Raw genomic sequence first — 20,526 nt, forward strand, 5'->3', positions numbered from 1 at the left:
TGAATGAGCATTCTCTTTTCGTGAGAATGAGTGAAAATTACACCTAACCGGCGCATGTTACCAAAACCTGTATAAGAACTGGGCATATGCGAAATTGTTAGATTCTTATACAAGTATTGTATAAGAATCTAACAATTTTGTAAGCTTTTCTTACAATATTTGTTTAAGAGTTTACATTTTTTGCCTTTCTCGTACAACAAAGTTGTACCGAAAGGCTATCATTTCACTACGAAAACGAACTTTTTATAGAAGCCTCGGAGACCCATAGTGTTATATATCAATCGACTCAGCTTGACGAGCTGAGCACATGTCTGTCTGTCCGTGTGTATGTATGTGTGTATGTGTGTGTGTATGTGTGTGCACAAAAGCTAAGAAAAACATTAGACAACTTTTCATATAGTAATCCTGATCCGATTTTCTCGCAACAAGTTTCATTCGACAGAGGACAAAGCCTAGTTGATCACTATTGAATTTGATAACGATCAAACAATTCGTTTAAATGTTATAAAGAAAATGGTACATCGAACCATATTAGCATCATATAAGGTTGGTGTCTTGGCAAATTCGAGAAAGGCAGTGTCACTACTCGGTGAATTAAGTTGGTTTTGTATAAGAATCTAACAATTTCGTATATGCCCAGTTCTTATACAGGTTTTGATAGATTCTTATACGAAAATGTTAGAAAATTAATCAATCTAACAACCGCCGGTTGGGTGTACAATCACTGCATTAGCTGAACACCTACTAAAGAAAGATGCAGCAAACTCTACGATTTGTCATAGGTGCCACGGAAGTTTGGATTTTTTAGTGCGAAAAGAACAGTACGGATCGTTTTGGTTATGAAGATTGTTAAAAATTAAAAAGGTTTATTAAGATTTAGATTAGTTAAAAATTATGAAGATTCATGTACAACGAGCCTGGGATTGAACGCTCGACCTCCTGCTTATAATGCAGGAACATGCTCTCTGAAATTTTAAATATTTTTCCTCCAAATTACGCAGATTTTCCGACTTGCTGTGCGTATTCAAGAACGATTTTCGCTATGGAATTCGACAGCGCATGCAATCTTCATAATGAATCGCCTGCTTTGAGCGTGCTTACAGCGGCACACTAGGAGTTAACTTTTGGAAATCAGTATGGCGAAAAGCATCTAATGTTTAATATCTCGAAAATAAGCACCTTCATCGAAAAAATATTTGGTAGGCGTAGTAGCGGACACCTTCCTACATAACCGGTACCAAATAGTTTTTCATGAAAAGTTTCTAATTTTGAGAAAACCCGGGTTAGATGTCTTTCGCCATACAAATTTCTGGTGGTTAACTCATGCTGGCTATTTTGTGCATATACTATAGCGCCTGGATGTGACAGCGGCGGGTGGAAAATCTGCCACTGCCAATAATTCATTGGGGAGACTTGATCTCCTTGCTATGATATCTACTCAATAAATATTTTCAAGTCTCCTCATATTGAGGCAACAACTTAAAATCCAAATATCCTGAAATTGTGGTGGAATGTTGGCATTTTTATCAGTGAAGATCATTTAGGATATGTATAGCTTTGTGCTGTGAAAAAATGAAAGCATTTGGTCATTATTGGGAAATTTTTCGGGGGCACTAAAAACATCTTTAGAAGAGACAAAACACAGTAAATAATAGATAATGTCAATAAAAAAAAAATAACTAGCCACATAACGATCATTTGTCTAGAGGATCTATTATAAAAATACGCTATAACAATACTATTTTAGTTCTCGGTAAAACAGGGGAGAATCAAGTTTCCCAATAGAGGTAATAAACTATAGAGGAAGCTTGTCGCTGTCGTCACTGGCGAAACATCTTTTGCTGGCGAGGATAGGGCACTAAATGTCAACAAAGGAAAAGTCAGTACGATTTGACAGATAGGTACCCAACATGTTTGGGGACGATGACAAAGGGAACCGCAGCGACAATCGTCCTCTATAGTTTATTACCTCTATTAGTCTCCCACCCGAGCAGCACACATGTTATACAAAAGTTTCTATTTCTGAGTCACCGCAACCAAATAGGTTTGAATTGTGCTCCTATGGTAAGAAGTCAAGTCTCCCGAAGAATCAATTCTCCTCACCTTCCCTACTGTATAAAGTTTGAGTTTAAAAAAATCGAAATCGGCAGGTCTCCTGCTTGCATGACTGTATACCAATTTATAAAATGTGACGTAAAACACCTTCAATTAGCTACTGGTGAAATGCCAATAAGTGCAGCGGGTTAAATGGCTGACGAAGTTTCAGAGCAATCATTTTTCCAAGATCCGTAATTTCATTTCTGCCATGAACAAAGCATCGTCCGACGGATACTAGAGCTTTAAAAAAAAAATTAAAATAGTTGAAAATAGTGACTTTTTTCCAGAAAAAGTGACTTTAGTGACTTGAGGTCGAAAGAGACTTTTTAGTGACTTGCCCGAAAAAAAGTGACCAAGTCACTAAAAAGTGACCCGCTACCAGACCTGCGATTTTGCTCTACGACCTCCAGGCTGCCGGTGAGAGCGATGACCTATTCTCACCCCCAGACTCATTGTCACCCCCGATGGCGGTATATGATTAGTTTCCGTCAATATCTAGTGATGTACAAACAATAAAGCCATTTAGTTGGACCACGGTCGAGTTATTAACGTTGTGGACGGGAATAGGGGGTGCTGCCCAAATGGTCCCGCTCCCTACATGGTGGTTTGGAGCAAATTGGTCAACTGACTAAAAAGATACCTCATTTTTACTCAATGTGTTGTACTTTTTACAACGGTGCGAGTCCCGGAAGATGAAATCCAATGATGAATTCTTTTGTTGGCCACCAAGGCAGCAAGTAGGCCATCAACTAAAAAAATATGCTTTAGACGGCAGTATATTATCCCGGGGCTCGCAAGAATATTTCGGAAAAATAATAAATAAATTGAAATACTGAATAAAAATATTTTTTTTTCATTATCTATGTATATGTATACTGTTATATATTTTTATCAACTTTTTCATTTCTATATACCTTCATCATTATCATGTTGAATCAGTTTGATCATCTAATGAACCGCTTCTTTCAATCTATCTTCAAGTCTGTTTCTCGTAAATAATACCAATTGCGATGACCTCAATTGGATGCGATGTTATTTCTTTTTTCGTAAGCTTGTTTTTCTGTGTAATGATAATAAATTTACAATCAAAGATTTTTGCTATTGTAATTAATAAAAAAAATATTTACAAATTCATAAGAAACAATGTGTCTTGTGTATAATTTAAGTTAAAGTGGTAGGAATAGCTAAATTACTGATAATGATGCGCGGCGCGAATTATATTGAATCGAAACCAAATAAATTGAAGGTTTGCCATTTGAAGGAAATTCGCCTTCCAAGCCACGTTGGGGATTACGGAATAGGTACATACAATTGAAATTAATCGATGGATGATGCTATATCGAGACCGAGTTGTTAACAAATGGCATTTTAGTTCATGGGTGGAGAAATGGAAAGAGGAAATAAGAAGTAATAACTTGTGTAAGGACGACAAGACATCGGACGAAGTTAAAAACCAAGTTTAATTTTTTTTGTTAAAATAACGTTAATTATTAAAATTGATGCTCTTTAACGGACTACAAAGAAAAATATATGTACAAATACAAAGAAAATAATTGCATTATTCGGTAGGCTAAAAAAATGGGTGCTGCATTTGCTGCTAAAAAAATGTTACCTTAGGAGACACTTTTGCAGTCGTTTGTTGGTTTGATTGGAAGATATTGCATTTATTTAAATGTGGGTAATAAATATTTGAAACACAAATAGTTTGCAAAATGATCTAAGTTTTAATTACATTGGTTCTGCTGGGATTTTTTTTCCGAAGTAGCTCAGCTAAAATATTGTTGCTATGTGATTTGAATAATGTATAAATTAGGTTTTGGTTAAGTAGATTCCTAATGTATGATTTGTAAACGCTACTTTGAAATTAAAACTAGGAATAAACAAAACTATTTGCAATAGAATAACGAAACTTATGTATAGCTGCATTTGATCAATTTTGACACATTGATTATTATTGCTGCCTGCTCCAGCATCCGGCCGATTGAGTGACCGACCCTAATTGCACAGGGTGCTTTATTCACATTTCATATATTGCTTATCTCACTGATACTCATTTCTAACTCTGGCTATCTACACATTTTCCTGATACATTTTTACATCGCCTATTGTAAGGTATATGTGAGCGAAGCATAGACTTCATCTTCCATGCATTTTTTTTTTCTATTGAACACTGAACAATATGCCCACTTCTTGCCTCACCGCTTGAGACGACTGTTGACACTGGTGGTGCTGTAGCCGCCGTTCCCCCTCTGTCATGCCCCCAGGCCATCCGAGTAGGAGGAAATACTACTACGGGTTGAGCCAATCTGCAGCAGATCGTGTGCCTGCGGAGACTGTGGTGGCATTGGTACTACACTGTTGCCATACAGCTGTTCCATTTCCTCATGCTGCTGGGCGAAGGTTTCCTCGAGGCGCTAAAGGACGGAAAGATAGACGTGAAAATGTTATATTCAAATTACAGTGATGTTAGAGAATATTTTGTGGGTGATGAGCTAAGATTTTTCGAGTACCCTCACCATCGCCACCATCACCACTGCTGATAGTGTTAGTTGAAAACCAAAGTGCCCGAGCCATTGTAACAGACTACACCATAAATCATTTTTAAAACAGATACATAAGAATAAAAAAACACGTATATTTAATCCTGCACCTAAGGATTATGAATAATTTACCAAATTCCCTGACAAATGTTTCTAAAGCACTGAAGATGGAATGCTGATCGTTGAACAATATATGTTGGATTTTGAAAACAGGAACAAATATTACAAAAATAATATTTAGCACAAAAATTCTTGGGAGCTTTTTGAAAGTCTTGGTATTTGGACGTCGCTGCTAGTTTATGAATTCAAAAGTTCAAAACAGTTTCTATAAAATCGTAAATACTTATTTAATTTTTAAAAAGATTAGAAGTCCAAGACGGCCGTACGAATTCCCGGATTCTTCTAAGGTTTTCCACAACGATTATATTGAGGTTAGTAAAGTTCTTATTAAAACAGAGTTGTCACAGAAAATCCAAAAGATTTTTGACAGATCGTAAGAATTCTTAGAAGCTAGTCATAATGGTTGGAAGTTCCGGGAAATCTGTATGCATCATTCCGATGAAATTTATGTTTTTGTTTTTATGTTTTTGAGTTTCAGTTTGTTCGTTGTAGTTTGTTGTAGAAATTATTATAATAACACGAGGAATGTTGTCATTTTTTGTCATTTTGGATCATGACCAAATATAGTCGGTGGAATGAAGAAAAATATACAAACTGACCGTCTTTGACCGTACAGTCCACTGTTGTTCTGTAAACAAGTTTTTGGTCATAATTTCCGAGCCCATAGTCCGATCTGGCCAATTCTAAATAGAAAATGATGGAACAGGATTCTGCGTCGAATGCAACTTGTTGCGAGCAAATCGATTAAGAATAAGTGCCTAAAAAATGAGTGAATGAATTTTTACTCAAGGATTGAAGACCATTAAAAATATGCATGACAGACTAAATATGCTCGAAGGCGACCAAGGTTCGGCTCTTTTGTTTCATTTGGATTTACCAGGTCAAGTAAGAACAGGTCAACTATGGCTGGTATCAAATCGTTAAGCAACCAAGCATGTCCATGCAAATCTTTAGAAATATAACGAATGATTTGTTGGGCAGACAGAAGGGAACCCCCTCACGAGGAGCAAAACAATACTAGAGTTCCCTCTCTACACCCCGGCAGGCTCAGTCTCAGGCTGAGTCAGTCTTCTGCCAGCACCTGCAGTTCTCTTTATTCAACAACAGGTATATACAATACATTTTTTTTCGCCGTAAATTAAAATAAGCGTATTATGCGTCTCAAGAAAAACACAAATATTGCGGATTCCTGCTGGTTGCCCCTCAGGACATCGCAACAGCCACTAAATACAACAGAGTCATTATGAATCTTTCCCATCGTATGCACTTGCCACGAAAAACTCTCTCTTGGCTCTCATTAATACAATCGAACACTGCTGTCATTTGGCAGAAAACAAGTCGTTTTGTTTTCAGCGGGAAAATTCTCCCTATCCTTAAACCCGGCGGCTACCTTAATTTTTACCTTCGCAGTCGAGCCTGCGAGCGTAAAACCGCCGCGGTATTCTCGAAAAAGATAAGCGCGACAATAACTCATACGATACATTAAGGGCCGATGTCGTGGACGCGGCGTGCACGCAGCTTGAAAAAACGCTACGTGGGCATCGGCCCTAAAACGTACCTGAAAACTAACTTTTTCGTTATACCGTGGACGTCCAGTTCAAATTATACATCAAGCCTTCTGAAAGAAGGCTTCCGAGCCTCTTGAAAGGAGGCTTCCAAACTTCTTGAAAGCAGGCTTCCGAGCCTCTTGAAAAAAGGCTTTCGAGCCTCTTGAAAGGAAGCTTCCGAGCCTCTTGAAAGGAGGCTTCCGAGCCTCTTGAAAGGAAGCTTCCGAGTCTCTTGAAAGGAGGCTTTCGAGCTTTTTAAAAGCGGCTTCCGAGCCTCTTGAAAGGAGGCTTCCGAGCCTCTTGAAAGGAAGCTTCCGAGTCTCTTGAAAGGAGGCTTCCGAGCCTCTTGAAAAAAGGCTTTCGAGGCTCTTGAAAGGAAGCTTCAGTGCCTCTTGAAAGAAGGCTTCCCGGGCTCTTGAAAGGTGGCCTCTGAGCCTCTTGAAAGGAGACTTCCGAGCCTTTGAAAGGAGTTTTGCGAGCCTGTTGAAAGGAGGCTTCCGAGCCTCTTGAAAGGTGGGTTCCGAGCCTCTTGAAAGTAGAAAAGTAGGCTTCCGAGCCTCTTGAAAGGAAACTTCCAAGCCTCTTGAAAGGAGGCTTCCAGCCTCTTGAAAGGAGGCTTGAGCCTCTTGAAAGGAGGCTTCCGAGCCTCTTGAAAGGAGGCTTCTGAGCCTCTTGAAGGAGGCTTCTGAGCCTCTTGAAAGGAGGCTTGAGCCTCTTGAAAGGAGGCTTGAGCCTCTTGAAGGAGGCTTCCGAGCCTCTTGAAAGGAGGCCTGAGCCTCTTGAAGGAGGCTTCTGAGCCTCTTGAAAGGAGGCTTCTGAGCCTCTTGAAAGGAGGCTTCCAGGCCTCTTGAAAGGAGGCTTCCAGGCCTCTTGAAAGGAGGCTTCCGAGCCTCTTGAAAGGAGGCTTCTGAGCCTCTTGAAAGGAGGCTTCCAGCCTCTTGAAAGGAGGCCTGAGCCTCTTGAAGGAGGCTTGAGCCTCTTGAAAGGAGGCTTCGAGCCTCTTGAAAGGAGGCTTCTGAGCCTCTTGAAAGGAGGCTTCCAGGCCTCTTGAAAGGAGGCTCTGAGCCTCTTGAAAGGAGGCTTCCGAGCCTCTTGAAAGGAGGCTTGAGCCTCTTGAAAGGAGGCTTCTGAGCCTCTTGAAAGGAGGCTTCTGAGCCTCTTGAAAGGAGGCTTCCAGGCCTCTTGAAAGGAGGCTTCTGAGCCTCTTGAAGGAGGCTTCCAGGCCTCTTGAAAGGAGGCTTCCGGGCCTCTTGAAAGGAGGCCTGAGCCTCTTGAAAGGAGGCTTGAGCCTCTTGAAAGGAGGCTTCCAGGCCTCTTGAAAGGAGGCTTCCTGAGCCTCTTGAAAGGAGGCTTCTGAGCCTCTTGAAAGGAGGCTTCCGGGCCTCTTGAAAGGAGGCTTCGAGCTCTTGAAAGGAGGCTTCCGAGCCTCTTGAAAGGAGGCTTCCAGCCTCTTGAAAGGAGGCTCTGAGCCTCTTGAAAGGAGGCTTCCAGGCCTCTTGAAAGGAGGCTTCCAGGCCTCTTGAAAGGAGGCTTCCTGAGCCTCTTGAAAGGAGGCTTCTGGAGCCTCTTGGAAGGAGGTTTCCGAGCCTCTTGAAAGGAGGCTTCCGAGCCACTTAGAAGGAGGCTTCCGAGCCTCTTGAAAGGAGGCTTCCGGACCTCTTGAAAAAAGGCTTCCGGATCTCTTAAAAGGAGTCTTCCCAGCCTCTTAAAAGGATGCTTCCGAGCCTTTCGAAAGGAGGCTTCCGGGCCTCTTGAAAGGAGGCTTCCGAGCCTCTTGAAAGGAGGCTTCCGAGCCTCTTGAAAGGAGGCTTCCGAGCCTCTTGAAAGGAGGCTTCCGAGCCTCTTGAAAGGAGGCTTCCGAGCCTCTTGAAAGGAGGCTTCCGAACAACTGTGCTTATCTGAGAAAGGTCTTCATGTCTCAAAAATAAAGGCTTCCGAACCTGGATTTTAGTTCAGAATAATATTATTCAACATTTTGTCTCAATCAGGTAGATTACATTAAAGATTTTTAAAATTTGTTCATTCGACGTTTTGTCCTTATGATCATTTAACCCACAGCCCCTTCTGTACTGGTTGGGGTAGACAGGATTCAAAAGTCTTTGATTTACCGATCGCCATGCATATTGTGTACAATACAAAGTATTGAAATAAAAAAAATCAAAACCTTATCAATAAGTTTTTATTGGAATTGGAATACATCCGCCATTAAGCATTTAACTTGATGCGTAGTTTCGAGAGCTCCCTCTCAGGTACTGTCGAAGGCAAGACACTGTTGATACGACCCTAGTTGTTTATGTGTGAATTGGCACTCACCAAACAATCACACCTTCAAATCATAAAGTAAAAACTTTCTAAAATGTGCCTGACATTGAGTCCTGGCGTGCCACCCTCTCCCCTATACGCATCTTATAGGGCACTGCACGGAAAGATCTCTTTCTCTTTCGTCCTTAATAAATTTTGACATTGCTGACCTTATTGTTTTCTAATTTCTTTGCAGCGAGAAAGAGACAAAGCAGTCCGTGCAGTGCACTATTGAAAAATTGTGTTTTTTTTTCTAAAGAAAATTCCACACTTGTGAATTACGCAAATTCTTCGTTTATGAATTGGCACTCACGAAACTTTCACTACTTTATAGTATGAAGTCTGAACTTAAGTACTTAACATTGTGATTCGGTTTGCCACCTTCTCCCCTATACGCAATTTAAATCAGTGTGAAATTGACTTTAAAAGTTCCATAACATTTGATATAATTGTCGTCGTAGCAAAGTTTTATATTTATCAAAACGCGTAGTTTTTCAGTGCTTGCGTTTTTGTAGAACATCACGAGTTTTGTTTAGAAAAAAAGTTATATCTAAAATACTAAATTTAAGGGAATTTGCATACAAAAAGCTCATATCTCTGAAAGTACTCATCGTAGGAAAAAAGTTTCTATAGCAAAATGTCATATTTTTACTAGATCTGCAACTTTGCCGAAAAACTTCTTTTATCACGTTTGTGAAAAGTTAGATTTTCACCTTTTTCAATAGTTTTGAAATTTTTGAAAAATAAAATCAACTCAAATATGGATAATATTTATGTGATTTTTTTTTTCTGAGGACACTATTCAGATCATATCAGCCGTTTGGGCACAAAACAATTAAGTTCATCAAATCACGGGTTCCGACCATTACAATTGCAATTGCAATTCTTAATATGTGAGCGATTTCTATCAAAACCGAAACATTTACCCTAGAATACTGATAACATATTTTAGTTCAGCAATCTAACTAATGAGGAGGTTACCTAATAAACATTAGATAAAACCTCTCACATCATAAATTATATTGAACAGACAATTTGTCTATAACTAATTTTATCCCCCTTCGAATCTCGAAATAATTACATATCAATTACCCGTCTATCAAACTGCAAGGTGCACATAATTCAAACAACATCACTGCATGCTTATCAGTAGGTACTGCCCTCGCAGCCCATATCGATGAATAAATCGCTCAACTATCGAAGAAATTATCAATGAACTTGAATTTTAATGTGTCGCACGCATGTGCACGCGTCTCGAACGCATATCTACACCATCGGCGCGGGCGGTCAATGATTGATAACCTATCGGAACAAGCAGTCAAGTGTTGTAGGGGAAGGGTGTCTGTTTTATTGGCAACTCTTGTCGGATCTAATGACTACGACAAGCAGCGTGGTCCTTAGTGCTTGGCGCATGAAGAATAGAGATACTTGAAGCCGAGCGTGCAAATGGCTTATTTAGCGGATGAATTAGGGTGGTTCATGAATAAAAAAAATGTATCTAAGTCAATCAGCAAATGGAGTAAGGAAATATGCAAAAAAGGGTTTTATAGTCGGACACAAATATTTGAATATCCTTGAAATTGACAATTGAAGTGGTGAGAAACACCCTAGAAAAAATATTCTATGACATTCATGAACAAAATACTGAACTCTAGATTGTCACATAGAGCACCTACACACGGAAACACGTGTCTTGGGCTTACACCGAAGGTAGGGTCTTCCCTCAAATGCACCCATCCTGTCAATCAGTGTCGCAATGTGTACGCAATCGGATCGTTGTCAGTTTCGTTATCGCGATAGTTTGCAATCGTGGACCGCTATCGCTGCGCTTGTTATCGTCATAGTTGTCCAATCTAGCAATGGGCTTGCGAAAGCTAGGAAAGGCGAAGACTATTGTCACACCAGCTTGTGCCCGGTGGGAACTCGCCACATAGCATGTGAAGAAAGAAACAAATTCGGGAGAAATTGCAGTCGACCAATGCTGATTAAAATGACACCCAAATATGTGAACATGATACTGAACTATCATAATGCTAAAAGAAACGACTTGGCTTGTGGTACTATGCGACGTTTCGCTTCAGCAAGTTCGATGAAGAAGATGGTGAGTGTAATATGATCGCCGTGAAGATAAAAATCTGCCTGATTTCGATTTATTTTATTTCTACTAGATTTCTCTGAGTGTAGGTATAAGTGTCTAGACTCGTGTTCTTATTTGCATTCGAATGCACTTCGGAAAGTTTTACAATGTTTGAAAACACGATGTGCAATGGACATGGACTTCACACCCCTCCGACGGATGGCAAATTATAATACAGATCTTTATGAAATCTAAAAATCTGCATAAAATTTTGGCCAATTCAAAAGATTTTAATATAATCATTGTATGGTAATTTTACCTTTTTTCATTATTTTAATACAGTATCTGTATAAAAAAGTTTACACTACCTTGCAGAAAATGTTAAGATTTTGTACAAATATTGTAAAAAAATTGAAAGTCGTGGATTCAAAACCCACACTTTCAATACATTTTTGAATAAAATATTTTGCATGCTGTGCATATGCACATCGGGTCTTCAAAAATAGTAGATAATTGATGTCCAAGTCGGCTGAACAATACCCGAGAAATAGGAAACTAATTTGAAATGAACTATCATCAATATCGTGATTCTAATGAAATTCAAATTTCCCAGCGTTGGAACGATGAACTATCTCATTTGGCTGAGTTCAATGCCAAACGATGCCACTTTGACCACGATGAATGTCACAACACCGTCAAATTCCGTCACACCGGCCAAAGCATCGGAATGAAATGGTTTCATGGCTTGAATCTCACGTCAACCCAGATCGTAAGAGATCTGATTCGGAAGTGGTATCTTGAACACAAGCAAACCACACAGCAAGATTTGGATCTCGTTGAGTTCAAACCAAACGGGTAACTATTTAAACGTTCCGGAATTGTTTGTACATACTATTCCTAATCATGCTTTATCGAAAAGGTTCGTGATCGGTCATTTTACCCAAATGGTTCACGCGGACACCGCCGAAATAGGATGCGCGTTGACACGGTTCATCAAGCACCAGAACAATCTTCAGTTCCTCCATTACTACCTGGTCTGCAACTATTCGGAAGGAAACTTCGAGAGCCGACCGGTCTACCGGAAAGGAAAACGTTGCAGTAAATGTAAACATGGCTGCACCAGAGGAAAGTATCGTTGCCTATGCCGCGATTAGAATGCTTCGCGATTTGTTCACCTTGAGAGACGCTCAACCCCGCTCGGCAGCCGTCTCGGAGTACCTGTTCACATTATACAATTTTCGAGTACTCTTACAAGCTGTAAATAATACTTCTTCCACATATACATGTCCAAAACACGATAAAATGAGGAAAATATATTTGCCTTTCTAAAACACGCGTCCTTAACTGCGCCACGGTGACAAATGAGCGAGAGGATTAATAGTAAGTGTTTATTGTTATCGTGCTTTATCAACTAGCTGTACGTGATAGCATTTAGAAATCACTGCTGAATCATATGAACGATCTGCAATAGCTGATCTAGGCGCAGCCAAGCAATAATGTTATGTGTTGGAATGCATACAGTGCTAACGGAACGGGAAATTAATTGTTATCTGGACGGAAGTTCATGTTTCGTAATTTTCAGTGTCATGCCTAGAAGCACAATATTCAATGTCATTATTTGTTTAGTAAGGGTGTGGCAACGAAGATAAATCATTGCATTGCTAATATACTCCTGGTCGTTTGAGTTCATCCTCAGAAAATATAGGCAAACGCTTATGACAATTTACTCTGGAAGAGTGTTATAAAACCAACATACAACCAAAATGTTACTAGGGATATCATGGATTTTCGCAATATTTGGTAGAATCGTTCTTTATCTATTAAATCTCGCTTAACTTTTCAAAAAGACCTAAGTAACATTTTTTTCATGAATTAATTTGAATAGCGCAATCAACAGAACAACATGAAAGCTATTGATTGCAGTATTCAAATTAATTTATGAAAAAAATGTTACTTAGGTCCTTTTGAAAAGTTAAGCGAGAAATTAACTCGTTTTGCCGTTAGGGTGACCTTTTGTGACCCTTTGGAAAAATCTTTTTTTTAACCGTGACATTTGAAGTACTGGGCCGATTTTCAAGGTGTTCTCATGAAATAAATCCTTAAGAGTGCTACATTTGTAAAAAAAATACGAAGGCATAAAATTCAAGTTGATTTTTTATGGCTAATTCGCAGAACAATTTCGTTTTTGCAGTTTCTAAGTGAGGGTCTTCAGTGACTACCTGCTTGAATTTCTTTAATTGATCTTTAAATTTTACTAAATATATCAAAAAATTTGAGATGTTCTACAACCTGCTCCAAAGATACATTTTTTTAATGTAAGTAGAAGTCTGCGAAGCACCATACAACCCGATGGTGGATAACCATATGAATCCATGAACATTGATAATCGGTCCAGTAGTCCGAAAATATTTTATTTACTTAAAAAAAATAATTCTACCAACTATTTCGTTATTGAAGCAAATATCCATATCCATTAAGGTTGGATATCATGTAGAAGAGGTTTAATTTTGATATTGGTATGAAGAACCTGAAAAGAGTATCTAGTAAATCCATCGAGTAAGTGAGTATATCTAGTTAAATAACAACGAGAGTGGGAGAGTTCAATGAATATCACTGCAGCCAGAATGAACGGTGGCGGTTAACGATTAAAATGAAAAAAAATCTTCAATAATCCGATCGGTTAAACCAGTTGGGCTAAATAACAACGAATGTGGGGAAAAAAATAGTTATGGAGAAAACCCGGAATTTGTTTATTTTATGACCACTGCTCGCTGCTTTCTACACAGAATTACAAGAATTTACCACTGCTCCATATAAGGTCACCTGGGATCAATGAGTCATTCTCGCTATGATATTGTTCTTAAACTTAAACTTAAACCACCCAACCTAGCTCGGAGTTTACCAGCGTTGGCAGTCCATGTCCTAACGGAATTCGTCCTCGAGGGTGGAATAAATCGAAAAATAATTCCGCTCCCAGCACCATATCTACACGCTTAGGTTTCCAAAATCCTGGATCAGCCAATTGGATGTCGGTTGGTATGTTCCAATTTCTAGTATCAATCGGCTCTGACGGAAGCTTCATTGTTATTTTCGGCATCACAAAGAAATCCAATGCTGCGTAGAAACTTGAGGTTCTAGACTTGATGACTGCATTCACTCTCTTTTTGACTATAGTCGTTTCTTCTGCGATACCGACAATCTCCTGATAGATCGAATCATGCTTCAAATTCATTTTTTGGAACAATTTCTCACTAATGAAGCATGTTTGAGAACATAAAACCAATAACGCACGAGCTTGGTGACCTTTTCCGTTGTTATTGCGGAGCTTTTAAAAAATTTCCATTTTGCGGACTCCGCAAAGTACTACCGCAGCTGTCAAAGTTCTACCGCCAGCCTGCAAATCTTCAATACACTGAAACAAAAACCTGGTAATTGGCGTTGTCATCGTAGGATGCCATGCCAAATAGCAGAGAAAAAATATGAAGTGACAGCTGCGGTAGTTTGAAAATTGAACCGAAAAAAGGAAAGTTTTCTCTGGAACAGAAATATCTACAACATTTACAACAGCGGTTATTAGTAACACACCTCTTCGTTGCTCGCTATTAGTCCCTGCAGTTGTTACATTTGCCACTACTGGGGCACCACCCCTATCATCAATTGCATCATTCACCTGTTCTTCAATTCCTTGAGATCGAGCCTCTGTACTGCTAACTGCAGACTACATATTACCAGCGTTCTCCATGCAGAGCAGTGTGTGATGACGTAATCCGCATGTACGGCATGAGAATTGAGATGGACAGTTTCTATATGTATGACCCTTACCCAAACAATTACGACACAAACCATGCCTTCTAATCTCTTCCTCTTTCTCTGTAGAGCACAGTCCTGCAAATGTCGAACACCATCGAAGAAGATTATTATCACGGCACACATTCTACATTCAGAGATATGCGAAAGCGGCCATCTCAAGCCAATCGAGCATTGAGAATTGTCAAAATATGAGCCAAATGAATATCGTTATTGTTGCAGATTGAGAGGTATTGCGATTTTGAAGAAATAGATTTTATGAATAATTTTACCACTAAACTGTGACCACTAAACTTCCATTTAAAAATTCCCGCATATTTACCGATATTTTTTGAAAAATTCCTGATTTTATTTTTAAGATTCCAAATAAAAATGTCTATTCTAATCGTAACAGCCGAAATTTATACTTTCCAGTTCTTTGTCTATGTATGCAGACGACGAACCGGAGAGAATAAATTTTTACCGTTCGTTACGCCCCTTTCAAATTTTAGTCTAGAGGTAATTTGAAATAAAAGGGAACGTCCACAAATTACGTAACGCTTAGAGGGGGGAGGGGGGGGTTGAGTAAAGTGTGACGATCCATACAAAATTTTTAGAAGCTTTATACAAAAAGTGTGACATAGGGGGGAGGGGGGGTTGAAAAATTCCAGTTTTTGCGTTACGTAATTAATGGATCTTCCCAAAGTGAAAAAGCCGTTGAGAGAATAAACATTTTTGCGTCTGCCAATATTTTGGCATCCATCTTCTCCAACACCTTTTCAGAGATGAGCCAACCTAGGGTTGCAAATCTTTCTTTTATCTTCATTATGAGATTTGCATTATAACCTTAATGCTCTTCATTGCTTGTTATCTGTCTGTAATTTTGTCCTCATCTATTTTCAGTTCTTGACACTTATTTCACCTTGACCAGTAATGTATTATTGATTTGATTATTTCTTCTATTGATACACAACCTGATCTTCTTATGGCATCATACTTTATTATTTATGCCAGTCCTTCCTTCATCCTCTTGCTGGTTTACGATCAAACACTGTTCATTAATCTAAAGCACTTCTTCTGTACATCGTTGCAATGTGAATATTAATGTTAAAATTAAGATGTTAACAATGAATGATCATAGATTGTTGAAATGTGTGCCTGGAATTGAACATAACTGGATATACTCGACTAATGTCGACAAGTGTCCAGACAAAACTCGATTCGCTTTCAAGAGAATATCGAAAAAGCATCTTCAAAAATCTACAAGCTGCAAGGAAATGCTAATTATCTTTTTCATGGACTCTTGGAGATATCCTAGGTCGTAGAAACCTGCTGGAACATAGGTGGCATGTTGCTTTCCAACATCATTAAGTATCAAAAGTAAGTTATCCATTTTCAACGTGTTACTACTCAAAGCCAACAAAGGTATTGGTTTGTTTTATTCTGCATTTGATGTATTCATATGTTAAGTTAGTTAAATCAAGAATTATTGCTACAAGCAGATTTGTTTTTTCCGATGTATCGCAAATTGCAAGTGATATTGGAATTCGGGTTTTGGACACATGGCTCCGTAAGAAAGACACCGAGATTGATAGTTTGACCAAGCGTTTCGCTATCCACCCCGCAAAAGTAAAAATTCATGGTCAACAAGCTTGGGGAATACTTGACTTTTTTCCCGATTTTTTGTGTAATTTCAAGAATTTCCCGACTTTTTCCCGCATTTCCCGCAAGGACTTTCAATTCCCGCATATTTCCCGCATTTCCCGACTCACTGGCCACCCTGCGTTAGTAAAAGTAGTCTAGTTGATGCCTTATATCGTGTTCATTCGTATTGCTCTTTAATTTTAGCAAAATGCACTACTAGAGGATAGACAAAATAATCAAAAGTTGTCTTCGAATGTAAAGTCATGTGCAAGCCTAAACATGTTTCACTCTAGTTTCACTGCGACAAGTGCTGGCAGCGTTTGTTTACGAAAGTAACAGCGTTGCTAAATCGTCTGGAAAAGTATTCGCACATCTCTTAATATAGGATCCCTAATGCTCACTAATCTGTTCCCATCACTCTTCTTCTGCTGGATGTATTCGGCTCCAGTGGAAGGATGTACACGTCGTCGTAGCAATTCAAGCAGTTCAGTGATGGTATCCGTATTTCTCTTCGACGATTCTTCTTCCCAACTGCGGCGTGTGGATGTATCCAATCTCGATGACAACAGATGTATCAGTAAGAGATGTTTATAATCTGCATCCTGTGTTACTTGATCTATGTAGACCTGTGCGCCGATTAAAAATTTGTGGGCGGCGGCGTGATGGATCATTTTCAGCCAACGGTGGCGACGTGGCGGTGTCACGCCGTTGGTAATCGGTGGCGCGGCGGCGTGGGTAAGCGTGAGCTTATTTGAAGCAATAAAAATTCTTCCGCAAATTCCTCCGTTTATTCCACCAGGAAGTGCTCTGAATGCTGCTCCAGGAATTACTCCGGAAGTTCCTCCAAGAATTGCTCCGGAAGTTCCTCCAGGAATTGCTCCGGAAGTTCTTCCAGGAATTGATCCGGAAGTTCTTACAGGAATTGCTCCGGAAGTTCTTCCAGGAAATCCTCTGGAAGTTCCTCCAGGAATTCCCCCAGAAGTTCATCCAGGATTTCCCCCGGAAGATCCTCCAAGATTTCCCCCGGAAGATCATCCAGGAATTCCCTCCGAAGTTCCTTCAGGAATTTTTCCGGAAGTTCCTCCAGGAATTCCTTCGGAAATTCCCTCAGGTATTCCTCCGGAAGCTCCCTTAGGAATTCCTCCGGAAGTTGCTCCAGGAATTCTTCCGGAAGTTCCTCCAGGATATCCTCCGGAAGTTCCTCCAGAAATTCCTCCTGAAGTTCCTCCAGGAATTCCTCCGCAAGTTCCCCCAGGATTTCCTCCGGAAGTTACCCCAGAATTTCCTCCGGAAGTTCGTCCAAGAATTCCTCCGGAAGTTCCTCCAGGAATTCCTCCGTAAGTTCCTCCAGAAGTTGCTCTTGAAGTTCTTCCAGAAGTTCCTCCGGAAGTTCTTCCAGGAATTCCTCCGAAGGTTCCTCCAGGAATACCTCTGTAAGTTCCTCCAGAAGTTCTTCCAGGAAGTCCTCCGGAAGTTCCTCTAGGAATTCCTCCGGAAGTTCATCTAGGAATTCCTCCGGAAGTTCCTCCAGGAATTCCTCCGGAAGTTCTTCCAGAAATTCCTCTGGAGGTTCCTCCAAAAATTCCTTCGGAAGTTCTTCCAGGCATACCTTCGGAAGTTCCTCCAGGAATTCCTCCGGAAGTTGCCCAGGAATACCTCTGGAAGTTCCTCCAGGTATTCCTTCGGAAGTTAGAACATGAAGAATCAATTTCCAGAATTTACAATGTTGTGAAAACTCATATGTAAATATGTACGTTATGTGAAAGATATTGATTTGGAAAACGTATTGGAGGTAACCACTTTCACTTCGATGGGACTCGAACCCATGACCCTACAGTACGCTAGACTGGTGGTTTAACCGACTAAGCTACGAAGGACCTCCGTCGGCCTTCGCAACCTAGCGGCTACTGAACGAGCTCGAGATTCCCAAATTAGAAGCATAGTCAAATCACTCGCAATTCATTTCTCAAGCCAACACTTCCACATTTGTATAGTACACTTTCACATTTCGGAACGAATTCCAGGAGGAACTTTGGAAGGAATTCCTGGAGGAACTTCCAGAAGAATTCCTGGAAGAGCTATCGGAGCAATTCTTGGAGAAAGTTCCAACGGAATTCCTGGAGGAATTTCTGGAGGAAGTTCCGGAGGAATTTCTGGACCAACCTCCAGAGGGATTCATTGAGCAACTTCCGGAGAATTTACTGGAGAACGTTCCGAAGGAATTCCTGGAGGAACTTCCGGAGGGATTTCTGGCTGGAGGAACTTCCAGTAGAGATGTGCGCCGGTCCGATATTCGTCGGCGGCGGCGTTTGTCAAAATTTTGGTCGGCGGTGGCGGCGTTTTCGGCGTCACGCCGAAAGCCATTTTAGCCGGCGGCGTGGCGATTTTTTCATTACGTATTTCTAAGATTTTTTTTTTTTTGCGTTGTTTCGGGATATTTTCAAGATTTTTATATCTTTTGAATTTCGCATGAAAAATCTAATGATCTTCTCCAGAAAAATCTATAAGTTTTTCCTTAATTTGGAAAATATTTTCGACCAATCCTTGGAATTACCAAGAGAAGGTCTTTGTAACTCCCAGATAAAATTGATTGGAATTTCAGCAGAAAAATCAACGCAATTTGCATGAGAAACTTCAGAACTTTCACAAAAAAATTTACTTCTACAGTAAAAACTTCAGAAATTTACGAAAAGTTCCTGTTGAATTTCTGTTGAGTATTCTTCGAAATTTTCACAGAAAATGCTTGATAATTGTAGGAGAGTACGGTTGGTAGAATGGGTGTTTAACCGTTGGCTTTCTCAGTCTAGAATAATAAAGAAGGCTAGCTTGGCATGGCCAACAATAAAAGAGTAAATTATTAAGAATTTCCACGGGAGACTTTCAAGAAAAAATCTCTGGAATGATCACGAGAAATTGTCCGTAAGTTAAACGGAAACTTCTTAAGAATTTCCGCGGTGGATTGTTCAAAATGTCTCCACGAAAAATTGTTCTAAAATTATTGGGTTTCTACGGGAAATTCTTTGTACATTATACGTTCGATAACTGAAGGTAATTTACTACAATGCTTTTAACAGCATTTCGATAGTTACATCAGTTTTGCAATTATCGGACAGCTGAGCTTCAAAACGATATCAATTTCGATGATAGAAAATCGTCCTTTGAATCTTTGTTTACAAAAGCGGATAAGTCGTTTTGAAAATTTTGTCTTGATTTGCTCGAGTTTAGGCCAACAAATTATACGGCCAAATGTCAATAACTGAACGGGTAATTTAATCCCAAATATCCATCCATTTGGCCTAATAACATTTACGTTGAAAAGGCTAATTGTCAAACGACTCTTGAACGAAATTTCGTAACCTCTCTACTTTTTAAGTTGATACTGGCCTTTATGCCAAAAGCCACCTAACCAAATCCCATTAAGCCAAATTGATATTCGGATAAACGTCTTTCTGGCAAAATGATCAATTCAGCCGAACAACACTTTTTGAAGAAGGTTGCAGAAGTACATTTTTGGGCCAAATGGCTCTTTCTACAGAATGACATTTTTTACCAAACGGCATTTTTGGTCAAATGATCTATATTCGGTCAAACGACTTTTTCATCCAAACGGCAAATTCAGCCAAATAGTTAGGGTAAACAACTTTTTACAAGTCTGCCAAAATTTTCCTTTTGCCATTGCCACAGCCATTGCTTTCGGCCAAACTACATTTTCCGTGAAACGTTTAGTTTTGCTAAATGGTACCTGGTTAGATGTCTTTTGGCCTAAAGGCCAGTATCGACTTAAAAATAGAGAGGCCACGGAATTTTGTTCAATGGTCAATAGACAAAAAGACCATTTCGCCAAACAAATGACCATTTCTGACCATATTACCCGTTCAGTACGAGGATCAGTCATTGAAATTTGGCTGTATTACCCGTTGGACCAAATGACTTTTTCGGCCAAATGGCCCATTCTGTCAAAAAACTATTTCTGCAAAATGGCATTTTTGACCAACGATCGTTTCGGCCGGATAATCTGGTAGGGCAAACGGCTTTTCCGGCCAAATTGCCAGTTCGGCCGTCTGTCGCTTTCGGTCAATGGAACTTACCAAGAATTTCTAATCGAAAATAGAAAGAATTTTCTGAAGAAATCCAAAAAAATCCTCAAAAATTGCGAGCATTTTTTCGATGTTTTAAAGTTGGCTATGCCAAACTAGCCGTTTAGTGATGAACTTCTCCGATTTTTCGCAAATCACTCTACTAAAGGATAAAAAAAACTAACTGTCTTATATAATCTAGATTGGGGAAGTCAACGTTAAGCATCTCTTTTACCAGTCACAATTTTCTGCGTGAATTTCAAAGAATACTCAACAGAAACTCAATAGGAACATTCCCAACATTTTACTATTGAAATTTGGAACAACTTTTCGTGAAA

The 20,526-nt window shown here is 39.6% G+C and overlaps 2 protein-coding genes across 2 annotated transcripts in view; one reads left to right on the top strand and one right to left on the bottom strand.

Annotated features, from left to right (window-relative positions):
• Positions 1–2,927: 2,927 nt before the first annotated feature.
• Positions 2,928–20,526, bottom strand: part of LOC134224596 (serine/threonine-protein kinase 10) — a 155,787-nt gene continuing 138,188 nt past the window's right edge. Inside the window, exon 14 of the mRNA XM_062704008.1 lies at positions 2,928–4,511. Coding sequence (XP_062559992.1) covers positions 4,350–4,511 — 162 coding nt within the window. The 3' untranslated portion in view covers positions 2,928–4,349. The remainder of the gene's footprint in view (positions 4,512–20,526) is intronic.
• LOC134220000 (antigen 5 like allergen Cul n 1-like) lies at positions 9,428–12,437 on the top strand. The gene is made up of 3 exons (XM_062698921.1): positions 9,428–10,706; positions 11,296–11,537; positions 11,602–12,437. The coding sequence occupies exons 1-3, from the start codon at positions 10,362–10,364 to the stop codon at positions 11,834–11,836; spliced, it is 822 nt and encodes a 273-aa protein (XP_062554905.1). The 5' UTR covers positions 9,428–10,361; the 3' UTR covers positions 11,837–12,437.

Source organism: Armigeres subalbatus, chromosome 3 (assembly GCF_024139115.2).
Source record: "Armigeres subalbatus isolate Guangzhou_Male chromosome 3, GZ_Asu_2, whole genome shotgun sequence".
Taxonomy (NCBI): Eukaryota; Metazoa; Arthropoda; class Insecta; order Diptera; family Culicidae; genus Armigeres; species Armigeres subalbatus.

What these genes read in the sequence shown, in the direction of transcription:
- LOC134220000 (XM_062698921.1), top strand. Translation starts at nt 10,362, where the DNA reads ATGTGTACGCAATCGGATCGTTGTCAGTTTCGTTATCGCGATAGTTTG. An exon ending in CAAGTTCGATGAAGAAGATG is followed by an intron (nt 10,707 to 11,295) that starts GTGAGTGTAATA and finishes CAAATTTCCCAG; the next exon opens with CGTTGGAACGATGAACTATC. An exon ending in GTTGAGTTCAAACCAAACGG is followed by an intron (nt 11,538 to 11,601) that starts GTAACTATTTAA and finishes TTTATCGAAAAG; the next exon opens with GTTCGTGATCGGTCATTTTA.